Consider the following 16,600-nt stretch of genomic DNA (forward strand, 5'->3'; position numbering starts at 1 on the left):
AATAAATGTGGTTTTATAACTGCTCATATGTATAGATAAATATTTTCTCTATGCCACATTCCATGTCAGTTATGGTTATGTATGATAGATAGTTAGGAATTTGTTATCAAAGCACTTTGAATTCTTATAAGGAAAGGTAGAGTATATCCAAGCTAATAGTAGCCTGCAATGATTATAGACAAGCCAGCAACTAGCTGAATCTAAAGAGACATGTTATGCAAAAGCTGGTGTATTAACTTCTGTTGCATAATATGTCTTCATTCCTCTGTATTCTTTGTCCTAAAAATTAACATCACCATTCACCCATCTTATTCAAGCTAAGAAGTTAGGAGTCATTTTGACCTGAAGTGGTACTCACCCCTGACTGGACCTGGGTGGGTTCTAAAGTATATATATCCAGGCCTTCCCTGGTGGCTCAGTGGTAAAGAACCCACCTGGGAATGTGGGGGACATGGGCATGACCCCTGTTCCAGGAGGATCCTATGTGATGTGGGGCAACTAAGCCTGTGTGCCACAACTACTAAGCCTGTGCTCTAGAGCCTGGGAACTACTGAGCCCATCTGCCACAGCTACTGAAGCCCACGTGTCCTAGAGCTCATTCCCAGCAAAAAGAGAAACCTCCGCAATGCAAAGCCCACACACGGAAACTAGAGAAAAGTCTGTTCATCAGTGAAGACCCAGCACAGCCCAAAATAAAATCTGTAAAATTAAAAAGAAAGAAAAGAGGTTGTAATTTTTAAAAAATCCAGTAAATAAATAATCCAATAAATAAATAAGTATATATATATGTCTATATGTCCATGCAGATTCCATCCTGGTTCCTTTAATGTTTGGTTTGGGAGGTAAGGCTGAAATTCAAGTCAACCTCTTCAGATGACAAGTCATGGTTAGAATGTAGTCAGTTAAACTCCTGGCCTAGAGTTCAAGCATATCCCACAGAAGTTCTCTGGGACCAGCCAGTATGTTAACATAACTTACACCTGAATATCATTAGGTAGAATGTGCACCCACAATTTACCAGTCTCCTCCGTCCTCCCATCACTGCTGGAGTAGATGTTTATCTGCTTTATCTCTGAGGGCATTTGAGTTGCAGTCCCTGACATGTTGGTGTCTTTCAACACCAAAGCCCAGTCCTGCTTGGCCCCTTGTCACTCCCTTTTCACTCTAATTTAGTCCATTCTCACCTCTCCTCTCCCATTACTATCCCTTCTACAATCATCTACCAATTAGGTTGTGACAGTCACTTCTTAAGTGACTTCTGCATTAACCTCTCAGGCCTCCCCTGCATTAGACCACCAGGCAGTTCTCTGTTCATGGGATTCTCCAGGCAAGAATACTGCAGTGGGTTGCCATTTCCTTCTCCAGGGGATCTTCCTGACCCAGGGATCAAACCCAGGTCTCCCTCATGGCAAGCAGATTCTTTACTATCTGAGCCAGTGGAATGTGTGGAAGCCCACATTAACCTCTCAAATCCATACTAATCATACTCAGGGGCTTAAATCCATCTGTTGTCATCACCGTGCTATATAGAGAGTTAACAGCCACACTATCTGTCATGAGATAAAAGGCCCTCATTATGATCACTAACAGATAGCCCTACACATTTCCAGCTTTGTCCACTTCACCAGTTACCTTCCTTACTCTGCAAACCTCCTCATCAATCGCTTCCATCCCCACCTCTCTCCTTGCTCCGCACCAGCACAGCAATCCAGACCCCACCAACACCCCCAGCCCCATGCCACAGACTGAACTGTCGGGCAGTCCCTAAGCCAGCCCTGCTGCTGTCTCATAACTCTGTGCTTTTATATGCCTGTCCTCTTGACCATCGGTCATAGGGCAGGCTTCTGCTCACTTCTTTGATTCTCAGATGGAAAGTCAAATCCTTCAGTAGGCTTCCTTTGCTGTCGCTCACTCTGTGGGCATTTAGTTACTTCCTCCATGCTACTTTACATCCATGCCTTCAGCCTTTAAAGCATTTTGACACCAAATTGTAAATGTGGGTATGTGGATCTAACTCACTGAGAGAAGAAACAGTTTGGCTTATATATTCTAGGTCCCTGTTGACATTTGCTCATATGATTCTGTGTTTCCTTATCAGTGAACAAAGAGATTCAGACTCAGCAGTCTCTCAGGATCAGCTCAGCTCTGCGTTTGTGTGCTTTTGTTAGATAAAAAATCATTCTAATATCCTCTGTCCCAAACAGTTGCCTGATGTGGGGATTGACCCCTGCTTCAGTTCCCCCACTTCCCAAGAGCAGGTCCAGTCCTGCTAACTCTGCTGTTTCCCCCCTACTTCCTTCATCCTACTGAGTTTTGTGTAGTCCTGTATATTCTTTTTCAGTGGTCAGGTATTCCTGCCCGCTCTCAGCTGGTGTTCTGCAAGATCTCCTGTGTCTGAAGGCGTATTCCTGATGTGTCTGTGGAGAGAAATGTACTCCACTTCCACCTACTCCTCCGCCATCTTCTGTCTCCTCAAAAATCATTCTAATATCTCTAAAGTGCTAAACATCCAAAACACACTCAACATATGTTGAAACATCAATGAATTAATTAATAAAGCATTCAATTTCCCTATTTTGTTAATATTGACTTGATTTTGATGGAGAGCTATTTCATATGCCATTTCTGTGTTTATTTTCAAATATATATAATTATGCAACTTTAACTGGGCCACTGTAATGTCAAATTTGTTTGGTCAGAGGCAATTGAAGAATTTAACAGTTCCATATTAAAACAAAAACTATCTGTAACATGTAATCAGAAAAACCCACAATAAGTGTATAATATAATAATATAGGTTAAAGTAATACAGATTAATTTGGACACTTTGGAAAGTACAAAAAAAGAAAGAAACTAGCAAAATTCAATTATCCAGTGAAAAATAGTAATTCATTTTTTGCTTCTCCCCCTTTTTTTCCTCCATGTGTTTACTCTTTTGAGTATTATCGTATTTCTTTTTCAGTCGCAAATTGTTGGTTTCAGATAACAGTAGGCTTCTACCTAACTATTAAACATGTCAATATATTCATAGAACAAAGTAAACCAGAAAAGACTAGAACTTGATGATAAACATATAACTAGGTGAGAGAATTTTGTCTCTCTAGAATGACTCCTAGACAATAGAAGGGCCTTTTAAGCATTCAGAGCAATAGGTGTCTGCTTCATCCACTTGGGTTGTGAAGTGTTCATGTGGAGAACTGACCTTCAGGAGTAGGAGGTAATTTACAAGGCAGAGTGTGTGCTGAGGAACAGCATGTAATTAACATCTGAGTAAGCCAGTTGGTAGGAATGGAGGAGTGACCTGGCAGACAGATGGTGTAAATAGAAACACTGGCTATAGACATTAGGCAATAACACATATTAATTTATTTATTGCATTTACTTTGTGCCAAACACTGTACTGAGCACTAAGAATTCAAAGAATAGGACTGAATCCAATGAGAGACCTAAACAACCAAGTACGCAGTGCTCCAAAAAGAGATGTCCTGGAGGAAAGTGAAAGTGTTAGCTGCTCAGTCGTGTCCGACTCTTTGCGACCCCATGGACTATAGTCCACCAGGCTCCTCTGTCCATGGGATTTCCCCGGCAAGAGTACTAGACTGGGTTGCCATTTCCTTCTCCAGGGTATCTTCCTGACCCAGGGATCAAACTGCTGGTCTCCTGAATTACAGGAAGATTCTTTTACAGTCTGAGCCACTAGGAAATATCTTGGAGGAGAAATGCTATTTGAGGAGACAGCTGGTTGCCTCAGTTTCAGAGTAGGTTTTCTGGCATGGCCTTAATTTGAGATTTAGGTGTGCACTCTAGAACCTTAAACGGAAGATGTAACAGCTAGTTCAGGGTGTCAGTCCTCAAGGAACCCGGTAGGAATTCTGCTAAGGGAGCACAAGAGGAGTCCAGGGATTAGTGTTAGTATTAGTTTACTAGGGCTGTCGTGACAAAGTACCAAAAACTGGGTGGTTTAAAAGAACAGAAGTTTCTTGTCTCCCAGTCATAGAGGCTAGAAGTCCACAGTCAAGGTTTCAGCAGAGTTGGTTCTTCACAGGACTGTGAGGGAGAATCTGCAGGCTTTTCCCAGCTTCGGTGGACTGGGGTCGGGGAGTGAGAGAACTGGAAAGGTGTGCTGGCTTTCGTTGGCTTGTAGACAAATCATTGCAGTTTCTGCCTTCAGATTCAAATGGTGTTTCTTCCTGGGTTTCTGTCACTTCTTGCTGTGTTCTTCTTTCTTTTTTTTTTTTTTTTCATTTATTTTTATTAGTTGGAGGCTAATTACTTTACAATATTGTAGTGGGTTTTGTCATACATTGACATGAATCAGCCATGGATTTACATGTATTCCCCATCCTGTTTCCAAATTTCCCCTTTTCATCACAACACTAGTCATATTGGATTAGGACCTGCCCTCCTGACCTCATTTTAACTTGATTACCTCTGTAAAGACTCTGTTTCCAAATAAGGTTACATATCTTTTCTCCATAACATAATTAAACCTTAACAGTACCACATGCATAAAGTCAGCAGACCTTTTTAAAAAAGGGTTAATAGAGAACAATCATCCTGATTGACTGGTTTAGGATTGTTTCTGAGAAACTATTATAGGACTGGAATCATAGACTGGCAAGGGATTTGGCTGAAGCTGAGACTCAAATGCCAGAGAGGACAGGGCATTAAAATGTATCTAAATATCCTGGAGCCCTTTATGAAAGAGCTCTCAAGTCCACAGATTAATTTAGTCAGCCCATGTTGTGTAAACTTACTTTTGCCTTCTCTCAGCTGGACTTAATTGACTCCTTAAAGTGCAAAATATATTTTATTTTCTTTCTGGCTGCTGTGTATGATAAACCTGGAAAATGAGAAGGCCCTATACAAAGCTATACTTCTCCTCCTCCATAGTGATTATTCTTTTATGAGGGAACAATTATGGTTCTGACTGAGGCTATGTAGCCCCAGGTGAAGGAGAAATTACTCCTACAATTAAATCAGATTTGGGAGTAACACCAGTCCTTTAGAATTAAAAGATCTATTTTGTGATTGAAAGCGTATGTATCAGATGAGCTTTGTAACTTTAGATAATTTGCCTAATCTTCACTTTAATACATAAATAAGTGTAATTTTACTATGAAAAAGAAGTGTGTGCATTATTGTAGGCTAAACTGTCGATAACGTGCTCAGGAAATCTAATAGCACACTTTGGCACATAAGAACAAGTCTGCACAGGACCTGGGATGGACAAGACAGCATGATCTTGTGGGGAGAATACTAGTTTAGTAACAGAATAACTATGTTTTTATTCTGCTCTACCGTGGACACTTAGGCAGCTGTATTTTCTTATTCATGGACAAAGAAATTCAGGCTAATTGATCTCTTAGGTTCTCCCAGCTCTAAAATTGTGTGCTTATGTTAAAAATGATAAATTCTTCCTTTAAGAAAAATGAAAAATACAATCATAAAGAACTGTTTCTCTACTCAAGAATGCTTTTCTACTGAGTTCATTATCATCATTTAAAGTGTGTAGATCATTTTGTCTTAGCACAAAATGAAGATTCAACACATTAAAATTACAAAGAAGAAGCACACAGGAAGAAGCATACACTATCCAGGAGTACATCTGGCATTTTTATCTAGTGGTGGCTAAAGCAAAATTTTTTAAAATGGGTTTAAAATGAATGTGTATCTTGCTCTTTCATAAAAAATGATGAATGGAAACATGAATATATATGAATTTTATGAAGCTGTTTAAAATGTTGACCTATTTAAAACTTATAAACCACTTCCGTGCTAATACCTCCCACAACAGAAGTGCCAGAAATCTGAGAAATAGATCAGTTAATTAAAAGAAAACTCGGTGAGGGGAACTTCCCTAGTGGTCCAGCTTTTCAGACTCTGCACTTGCAATGCAGAAGGTGTGAGTTTGGCCCCTGATCTGGGAACTAAGATCCCAAATTCCAGACCAGGGAATTAAAATCCCAAATGCAGTGCAGCATGCCAAAAAATAAATAAAAGTAGTGATAAGAATAATAAGGTATTTTTAAAAAAGAAAGAAAAATCAGCGAAATCTGTTACAGGTAATTGTGCTTCCCAAATGAAAGTGAAGTGTTAGTCCATCAGTTGTGTCCAACTCTTGGTGACCCCACAGACTGTAGCCCACCAGGCTCCTCTGTCCATGGATTTTCCAGGCAAGGATTCTGGAGTGGGTTGCCATTTCCTCTTCCAGAGGATTTTCCCGACTCAGGGATGGAACTCAGGTTTTACACTTTGCAGACAGATTCTTTACCATCTGAGCCACCAAGGTGCTCCCCAGATTCTTTTACAGTTCAAAGGTAATGGGCTATCTGATTCTTTTTGCTTTAGATACACAAGATTAGTCCTGTCCAGTAGCTCTGAAATCAAGTATGAGTTCCAGAGTTTTGTTGAATTAAATTTTCTTGCTAACCATCAATTAAAGAATAGAGTAGCCTATATAAATCAGTAGTTTAAAACATTCGATGCCACAACTTTTGAGTTTGAACTAAGAGCAGAGAGAACTGCAAAGGATTCTGACATCCTGGCCCTTGATGCCTACTGCTTGGCCCCTTGGGGGTGTAGTGCCCATTAAAAGAACCCAGGGTCAGCTCACTGTGAGCTGATACACTTCAGAAAAGGACACAGAGTCCGCCTGGCAGGTTGCCAGGACCGAGAGCTGTCAGAACACAGCTGGCAGAGAGAGCTGGAGAGGGGACACACGGGGAGGACAGAGAGGCACACTCTGGAGTTGAGCTGAGCTGAATGTTCTGGTCAGGGAAAGGTCAGAGTCTGGGCAAAGCGCAGGAACAGCGGGGCCATGCCAACTCAGATGCCAAGCATCAGGTCCGCTCCAACTGGTGTATTCCGTTTGTTTTTAATTATCAGCATGCCGAAGGGACTTTTGTTTCTTGTAAATAAGGATGACAAACAAATTAAGCTCTAGCAGGTGCAACAAGCTTATTCTGCTCTGAGTTAAAACTGTCCTAGCTAAGATGTAACTTGCCAACAGAGCTGGTGACGAGAAAGGTACCTTTTTCTTCTTCCATATGAAAACTTCTGTGAGTTCTAAGCAAAGAGACGCAGGACCTAATGTAACTGTTGTGGCAGATTGCTTTTATTTTAGAGGTATTATTAAGGCAGTTATTGATGGTGCCACTGTTTTGATCAAAGCAATATCAAACTTTAGTGTCTGAGCTCAGTCTTGACAAAGTTTCAAGTTTTCATCCAAGGAATTTCAGTGGCTGTCTGCTGTGGTGAACAGCTCCCTAGAGCATGTGGTTCCAGCTGCTTCACTGAGCAGTATTATGGTACCATTTCTGAGGAGGATAATGAAATTTCAGCATACAGGACTGTGTCTGTAAATCAAAACTTAGACTGTGAGGAACTGGATTTTTCCCCAGGGTAATAGGAATAATGCATTAATATGCTAATTTGAGCTGAAATCAGCCCCCTTGCTCTTTTGATTTCATATTAATTCTTCCATTAATGCCCATGTACACGTCAATCGGAAAATCCTTTAGTGGAATGGACAACCAGCTGTCCAAGGTGCCTGAGGTCTGGTCCTTCACAGAAGCAGAGACACAGATTAGGTTGTCTCCTGGGGGTCTAGCTAACCAGGGTTCCAAAAGCAAAGCTTATCTCATGCAAACTTCCTTTCCTCTAGAGAAACTTTGAAAGAGGCTTTGTTCTTGCCAGGACTTTCTTTTGGTTTTCAGCTTAATTAATAGTGATCCAAAGGAACCAAAGCTATCTCCGGCCATGTGTGAGTGCTGAGGTCCTCTCTTATTTTATGAGGTTTTTATATTGAACTTAGAAAACCCAAAAGAATCATTGAACGTGGAAAGTAAAAACAATGTCTGGATGATCTTTTGTTTCTTCTGTTTCTCACTGAGATTTAATTATTTAAGAATTTTTTTAATGTAAAAAATGTTAATGATTGGAAGCAAGCAGTGCATATTATATCTATACAACATCACCAGTAAATAGAATTGTACTACATGGTGAAAATAGCTCTTCCTATAATATTTTAGAAATTTGCTCATTCAGGAATATCTAATGAGTCCACCATGTGACTGATACCATGTGATGGCTAGGATAAAAAATAAAATATTAGGGCATAGCCTCTAAAAAGAGTTCACCTTCTTGGGATAAGTGGAGATGAAAGAACACTCTGCAGAGAAAGAGGCATTTGAGTCAGGCTGAAAGGGTGTATGAACAGAGGAAATGTGGGTGTGAGAAATCTAGAGAAATGTAGGTGATGGCACAGCAGGCAGAAATGCAAAGTTCCATTTGTTTATGGAACTCCAAGCATTTGTTATAGGTGGAATGTAAAGTTCATGGGTAAATTCCTCATACATAAGACTGGTTTGATAAGCAAATGTCAAATTACTGGAATAATAAGATATTTTTATATTTGATATAGTACCTACCATGTGACAGATTATCATGCTAGGCAAGGAGGGAGATACTAACACTTTATCAGATCAACATATGATCAGATTTTCATGTTAGGGAGGCTACTCTGAGACTCAGAAAAATCAAAATCTAAGTGTTCAAGACACTATTCAGGATATTATTGTAATGACATTTATAATAATAATATACCCAGGAAGGATATCATAGTCCATCTTTTGAAATGGTCTCTTTCCCTTTCTCCTTCCCACTCCCCTACTAGGTTAATTTCTTCTCATCATTCACATACTTAAATCTCATTTCTACCAGCAGACCTTTCCCAAGCACACAGACTAGATTAGGTCTCATTTTATACATTGATATGCTTCCCTGAATATTTTCTTCACAGCAATTATTCTAACTGCAATTAACTACCTTTGTAATTACTTATTTAGCATCCATCATCCATTGTTGACAAGGATGAAGTCTGTCTTGACTAGCCAAGTCTTTAACACATAGCCAGTGCTCTTTCTGTGAAAGTGAAAGTCGCTCAGTCATGTCCAACTCTTTGCGACCCCATAGACTGTATAGTCCATGGAATTCTCCAGGACAGAATACTGGAGTGGATATCCTTTCTCTTCTCCAGGGGATCTTCCCAACCCAGGGATCAAACCCAGATCTCCCACATTGCAGGCGGATTCTTTACCAGCTGAGCTACCAGGGAATCCCTAACACTATCCCTAACTCTAACCCAATTTCTATGTTTTAGTGTAAATAAATGGTAGGTTGGGTATGTAATATTGGATAGAAGATAAGTAAGAGGAATATTTAAAGGTAGAATTGAAGAAACTTGGCAAATGAACAAAAATGAGAAAGAAAAGATGAATTCTGGATGAGTCCCAAGTTACTAGGTTGGATAATTGGAGGTGCCATTAATAAGAGTTACGACTAAATTATAGGGAAAGATTATGACTTAAATTTGAGCCCTACTATATTAATTAAGTGAATCATAGCTCATATTGAATTACAGTTTGTTTTCTTTGTAACAGTTTGGCGTCATTCTAGTCTCACCTCAGTATAATTTCAAGAACTTTTAGTGAGGAAATTTTCTGAAGAAGATTAACATATATTGCATATACTAGATTGAGTGTTCTTTGCTTCAGATTCAGAGTATCTCTGTATTTTTGTCTTTATATTTTTAGTATTTCTCCAGTATTGAGTTGCCTTCTGGGGCATATTAGCATAATACATTTTGGGGCTTCGCTTGTGGCTCAGCTGGTAAAGAATCCACCTGCAATGTGGGGAACCTGGGTTCAATCCCTGGGTTGGGAAGATCCCCTAGAGAAGGGAAAGGCTGCCCACTTCAGTATTCTGGCCTGGAGAATTCCATGGACTATACAGTCTATGGGGTCGCAAAGAGTCGGACATGGCTGAGCCACTTTCACATTTAAAAAAATTTTCCAATTCATCAAACTGAAGTTAAACATTTGGAAAAGTTTAGGGATATTCTGCAATCAGACTAGTTTCAGTGTGAATTTGACCTTAGTTATGAAATAAAAATAGAAATGTAAAATATCTATAATTATCTTAACATTTAAACCTATGTAAAGCTTCTTACTAATTGAAGAAAAATATCCAAAGGCAGTAGATAATTTTTGACATCAAGGACTGCCATGCATCTCATCTCTTATTCCCTTTATTTAAATGAAAAATATTGTCTTTCTTTTCAGTTACACATAAAGAAAAAGACAAGGTAAAAGAAAAAGAAAAACCTGAAAAGAAAGGTATGGATTTATTCTTACTGCTGTTTTACTCATTGGCCTGTCACTGTTTACCTTTTCTTCCTTATGTTAGATTTTAGATGACCATGAATTTATTTTTTGAAATTATGATAATTTTCCTTAGAATCAAATGTAAAAAGAAGAATTTCTGGGTTAAAGGAAATAAAATACTTAAGACTCTCTTGAAATCCATTGCCAGTTTATTTTCTAGAAATCTATCAGTTTTTCCCCTGGCAGTTCTGAGGCTGCTTTTAGCCAATGAGGATATAATTTCAAAAAATAATTGCTAATTTGATAGGTTAAAAAATATAGTTTATTACTTTAACTTGCATTCTGTGATTACATATTAGACTGGACTTAAAAAGATTTTTTTAGCTTTTATTTGCTTAGAATAAGCAATGTGCACTCACTGTTTAACATGTAAAGATACTTTATGAAAGCTTACTCCTGCCTTGCTCCCACCCTCTGATCCCATTTCTCTACCCACACAAACACACGGTAAGCTACTTTTATGAGCATCTTTTCAAAACTTCATTTTGCATTTATAAGACAATATATATTATTGTCTCTCCCTATTTTTACATATAATTTAGCATGTCCTATATTCTAGCTTTATAATTTAATAATACATCCTAGATGTCTTTTCATATCAGTAAATAGATATTTCCTTCAATTCTTTTAAAAATGCCGCATAGTATTTAAATGGAGATATTTAAATATATATCTTAAGCTATATTAACTCTATCTTTTGATAACTTATTTTTGTATATTGAAAGATTTAGATATGATTTTTAGTGATACAGATTTATGTAACTCTTCACACTTACTTCTTGTTTCTCCTGATGATATGTGTGTGTGTTAATTGGCTATATGTTACTGGCCTATTACATTTACAAATGCATTTCTCAGTGTCATAGATAATGTAAGGGTTTCTGTCTGTGTAAATAGACATGTGTGAGTATATATGTGTGATAAGCATGTGTGTATTTATATTCTTGAATTTTTATGTGGCTAGATATGTTGATATTTTCTTTTGGTATTTCTATTCTTGAGTCTTCATATAAGGATTAATTCAATAATTAGTAATATCTCTCAAGTTTTAAAAATTAAGTTCATATTTAACTTTAATTCATCAAAATCCACTTTAACATGATATAAAATTTTAATTTAGTTTTTTTTTGCTTTTGTTTTAAAGTGGATCATGTCTAGGATATTTAGGCTAGATATCAGCTGATTTTTGTATCTACAATACACGTAGACTACTGAAAAATTTTATTTTGTAAAGCATTCTACTTAGCTAGAATTTACAATGCTTAGGAATCACGTCAGTTGAAACATGCTTCATTCTTCTCTATTCTAAACTCACATTTGAATATTTGAACTAAATAGTTGCTCTTTTATTAAGGTTTACTTTGTGATAATATCCGTGAATTTCAATACAGTCTGTCTTCTCTGTTCTAGAAACAGGTGTCCTTTTTCTCCCAGCTATTGACTTACACAGAGTTATTGGCATCAGATTCTGTGTACTCTGACTGAAGGAAATAATCTCATATTTCTTGCTTTTTTTTCCAATCTTTACAATGGCTAGATACTTTTCATTAAAGTTAATTGAGAATTTGTTGCTGCTAAATCATACATTTGAAGGAAACTTACCCAAATTGAGACACTGAAACAGAACCGTTGTGTCCTTTTATTTACTGTATACCAATTAAAGGAGTTTTCTTTTTATGAGACAGTTATTATGCTGTAGCCCAATAACCTTGAATGTTATTCTTCCTTCAGCTAATATTTTCTAAACTGTTACCCATAACCCCAAGTGGTAGTGGAGATGACCATGGGGCAGGCTTAGGGGTGGAAAGGCTGAAACCCTGGAGGTGAAGGCGCCTGCTCTCTTGGAAACTCGATAGCTGCCACGGTCTCATGGACTTTGTCCTCTAAGCTTTCCATGAGGCTTGTGTCATCTCTCAAAAATTCTGGGGAAACCGTTCATAGACTGTATTTTAAGAGAATAATTATTTAAATATATGTTTTAAGCATATCGTTTTCCTTTTATAATACAAGTAAAACTGATGGATATTAATATTCATAGGATATAGTTAGAAAAATGAAAATAATTAGGGCTCCAGTTTTTTACCCTAATAATTTGACTCTTTCCTTAACCTGGATGTTTTAATTAAAATCTACTATTTTACCTTTAATTTTCTTTAATTTCTTTAACTCCCCTTATTAATCTTTAATAAATAGTATATACATGTTGAAAAATGTGTAGTGATTTGGATAACTATTAAACTGCACTGTTTAATACATTTGAAATATAGGAATAACCTTCACATGCTGTAGTACTTCTCTGAACTCATTTATTTAAGCCATTAAGAGACACAAGATTTTACTAGTCTATGTAAGGAAAATAAGAAATCAATACAATAAATTCATATTATCATACTACTTTATTTTTTTTTAATGCGGGCCATTTTTAAACTCTTTATTGAATTTGTTACAGTATTGCTTCTACTTGATGTTTTGGTTTTTTGACCATGTGGCATGTGAGATTTTCACTCCCTGACCAGAGATTGAACCCTCGCCCCCACATTGGAAGGCGAAGTCTTAACCACTGGACCTCCAGGGAAGTCCTAAGACACATTATTCTTAATCAAAGCTCTAATATTGATTTAATTATTTCTTTTAATTGTAAAGACAGAGCTTCCTCCTGATAAAATGATACATCTTTCCACAAATTCTTATAAAATTATTTTTTCTGTTTGTCTCTCCTAAAGACAATTCCAAAATATTGTTTAGAATGGTAACTTTAAACAGAAGGACGAGACTAGCTTTCAAATGCTTTCTAAGTCTTTATGCCAAGTCTTTGAAATTAACTTTTTTTATAGTTTTTATTAAATTGGTGATTTTTTAAAAATTCCTGAATTAGGTTCATTAATGTCATCAAACTAGCTTATGATTTTGGTGGCTATAAAAATGAGGTAAACAAAAAGCTTAGTCTTGAAATCTATTAAAAGTGTGTACTAATATAAAATTTTCTGCTTAAGCAACTCACAAGGAAAAAATTCAGAAAAAAGAAAAACCAGAAACAAAGACAGTGGCAAAAGGTAAGTTATACTTTCTGTTTTAAAAGCAATATATTTTGGGTAGCAGCTGGATGATTGTAAGCATTCAGCATTTCCTTTACAAAAAAATTTAATTTGACCTTACATTTGAAATTTAATATCTAAAAGAATAATAAAAGTGAATACTTAAAATAATAGAGCATTTCCGAACATGAGAAGAGATTGAAGAGCTTTCCTGTATGTGACAGGCAGATGGCCCCATGGCCTTCACCCCGTGGTGTCATGCCCCTGGCTGTGTTACATTATATGGCAAAAAGCAGTCTGCAAAAATAGTTAAGATAGATCTACAATATGGAGGTTTTTCTGAATTATCCAGATGGACTCTGTGTAATCCCCATGAACCTTAAGAAACATAGAGAAGTGACAGAAAAGAAAGATTTTGAAGTGTGAAAAGGACTCAGCCCCATTACTGGCTTGAAAATTGAGGGAGGCACATGGAAAGTGTAACAAGGGAATGAATCCTGCCAAAATGTTGAAGTGTGGAAGCCAGCCCTTCTTCAGAGCACGTAGCAATGCAGCCCAGTTGACAAGCTGGTTTTAGCATTGTGGACCCTAAGCAGAAAACCTGTTTGAGTGACATTGTAACAAGACTTTTGAACTATGGAAACCAGGAGATAATAGATCCTGGTTGTTGGGTTAAGTCGCTAAATTTGCAGTAGTTGCTAGAACAATGGCAAACTAGTACGAACATATCTGATTTACAGTTTAATCAGTGTTACACCTTAATTTTAATTTTAGGACACTAAAATGAAGGATTTCTTTTTTCAAGAAGGATAATGCATCATCTTGATCAATATTTTAAGCCAGTAAGGGCCTAAACTGTCTTGATAATATACCAAAGTAAAAAACAGAATATGAATGTAATGTTATAAACTTCGGAAGATTACAATAACTATTTTTTATTCTAACTTTGTCAGTTGTTTGTTTGATGTTAGAAAAATATAGATTCTGTATATTCAATCTTATCTACTAAATTATAGAAAGAAAGAAAGTGAAGTCGCTCAGTTGTGTCTGACTCTGCGACCCTATGGACTGTAGCCTACCAGGCTCCTCCGTCCATGGAATTTTCCAGGCAAGAGTACTGGGGTGGGTTGCCATTTCCTTCTCCAGGGGGTCCTCCCAACCCAGGGATCAAACCTGGGTCTCTCGCACTGCAGGCAGACACTTTACCATCTAAGCCACCAGGGAAGCCCACTAAATTATAGATTATATACAAAACATAGTTTCTAAATATTCAGTCCTATCTACTAAATTCAATTTTCTTTCTCATATCTTATTTATATATATGTTAAAGTATAGTTGGTTTACAATATTGTGTTAGTTTCAGATACATACCAAAGCAATTTGGATATGTGTATATGAATATTTTTCAAATTCTTTTCCATCATAGGTTATTATAAGATACTGAATATAGTTTCCTGTGCTATACTGTAAATCCTTGTTGATTATCTAGTTTTTACATAGGGGTATGTATCCATTAAACCCATACTCCTAATTTATCCATCCCTACCTTCTCCTTTAGAAACCATAAGGTTGTTTTCTGTGTCTGTGATTCTGTTCTGTTTTGTAAACGAGTTCATTTGTATTATTTTTTAGATTCTTTATATAAATGATATCATATATGTGTCTTTTTATAATTTTATTTTTAATACATTTGTATTTGTATTGTATAATCGATTGACAATGTTAAATTGATTTACAATATATTATAATTTACAATATTATATTGTATTCAGGTATACAACATAATGATTCAGAATTTTAATAGATTATATTCCATTTAAAGTTATGATAAAATATTGACTGTATTCCCCTGTTGTACTATATAACCATGTAGCTTATTTACTTTATATTTACCTAGTCAGCTCTTAATTTCTTCTGGTATGTTTTTCATTTCAGTTATTGTATTCTTTAGTTCTGTCTGTTTCTTTTTTATATTTTGTAGTTCCTTGTTCAAATTATCATGATGTTCGTCTATTCATTAATTCAATTAGCATTCTTATTACTAGTGCTTTGAACTCTTTATCTGGTACCATTATCTCTGATTCATGTTGTTTTTTCAGAGTTTTTATTTTTTATTTTTTGTTGTTTCACTTAAATTCCTCTGTCTTCTCATTTTTCTTAACTATCTGTCTGAAATTATGTGATGCGGTAACCTATCCCAGTCTGGAAGGCTGTCCTTGTGTGGGAGTGCCTCTGTGGTCTGCGGTGCCCAGTGGCTTTGGTGGGAGGGGTGGATCTGATGTGAGCATGGGTGTCATCCTCCCATGTGTTCCGGCTGCTCTTCACCATGGTAGGATGTGGGGTTGGACATGGAGTGTCTAGGGCCAAAGCCAGGCACGAGCATGGGCTTCTTCTCTATTCTGAGGCTCATACCTCCCTGTTGAGGACTGGATCTGGTCCCCATTGCTGCAGGAGAAGCCCTGATAATTGAAACGGAGCCGGTTCTGTTCCCGCTGAGTGTGTGCTCTGCCAGCTCCGGGCATTGGCACCTTCAGTGCAGCGCAGAGCAGCGTCAGAGCCAGAGGAGCTGGAGCGTGTGGTTCGGGGTGCAGGCTGGGGTGGTCCCAGCACCAGCCGAGTTCTGGTCCGCTTCCTGTCTGCTTAAGTGCCAGGAATGACGGCTCTCACCGCGTTCGGATGAGCCTGCCCTGTCCTTTACAACTGCGTGTTCTCAGCTGTGGCGGCCTTTGCCCTAGGGTGGAGCCGCACCACAGGGCAAGCGTGGCTGCAGGGGTGTTCGGCTCAGGCTGGGGCACGAGCTGGGTGGTCACTGGAAACTGTCTAGAATCGCAGCCAGTTCAATTTTTTTCCTCTGCCTTGTTTCAGGAAAAAGTGAGCATGTGTGTGCTCTTCCCCAGCATATTCTGTTTCCTACAGCCCTGCTGTCAGTCCCACTGCTTTTCAAATCAGCTGAGGGGACTCATACTCCTGATGTTGGACCCAGGCCTGGGGTGGCCTATATGTCTTTCAAACTGCTCACTCCCCAGAAGGGAATCTCCAAGCCTGTGTAATCCTGTTCCTCTTCTGTGTCCTCTCCTAAAGATGCAGGTCCAACCTAATTGCTTCTCTTCCCTCCCTACCTGGTTTTGTGTGTATTTTTTTCAGAGCTTTGTTTATAAAAAGAGTCTTTTTGCCAGTCTTCAGTTTGTTTTCAGTGAGCATTGCTCCACATATAGATGTATTTTTGATGTGTTCGTGGGGGCAGGTGAGCTCTGTGTCCTCCTACTTAGCCATTTTATCTTCATATCTGTCCTTGTATTTTAAAATATAGGTTTTATGTGATCAATATAATTTGGAAAT

The 16,600-nt window shown here is 37.7% G+C and overlaps 1 protein-coding gene across 1 annotated transcript in view; it reads left to right on the forward strand.

The window, feature by feature from the left end:
* Nucleotides 1-16,600, forward strand: part of LOC122422595 (triadin-like) — a 196,773-nt gene that overhangs the window by 109,551 nt on the left and 70,622 nt on the right. Inside the window, exons 6-7 of the mRNA XM_043439032.1 lie at nucleotides 10,125-10,178; nucleotides 13,220-13,279. Of these exons, the coding sequence (XP_043294967.1) occupies nucleotides 10,125-10,178; nucleotides 13,220-13,279 (114 nt within the window). The remainder of the gene's footprint in view (nucleotides 1-10,124; nucleotides 10,179-13,219; nucleotides 13,280-16,600) is intronic.

The sequence above is a fragment of the Cervus canadensis genome, chromosome 20 (assembly GCF_019320065.1).
Source record: "Cervus canadensis isolate Bull #8, Minnesota chromosome 20, ASM1932006v1, whole genome shotgun sequence".
Classification (NCBI taxonomy): Eukaryota; Metazoa; Chordata; class Mammalia; order Artiodactyla; family Cervidae; genus Cervus; species Cervus canadensis.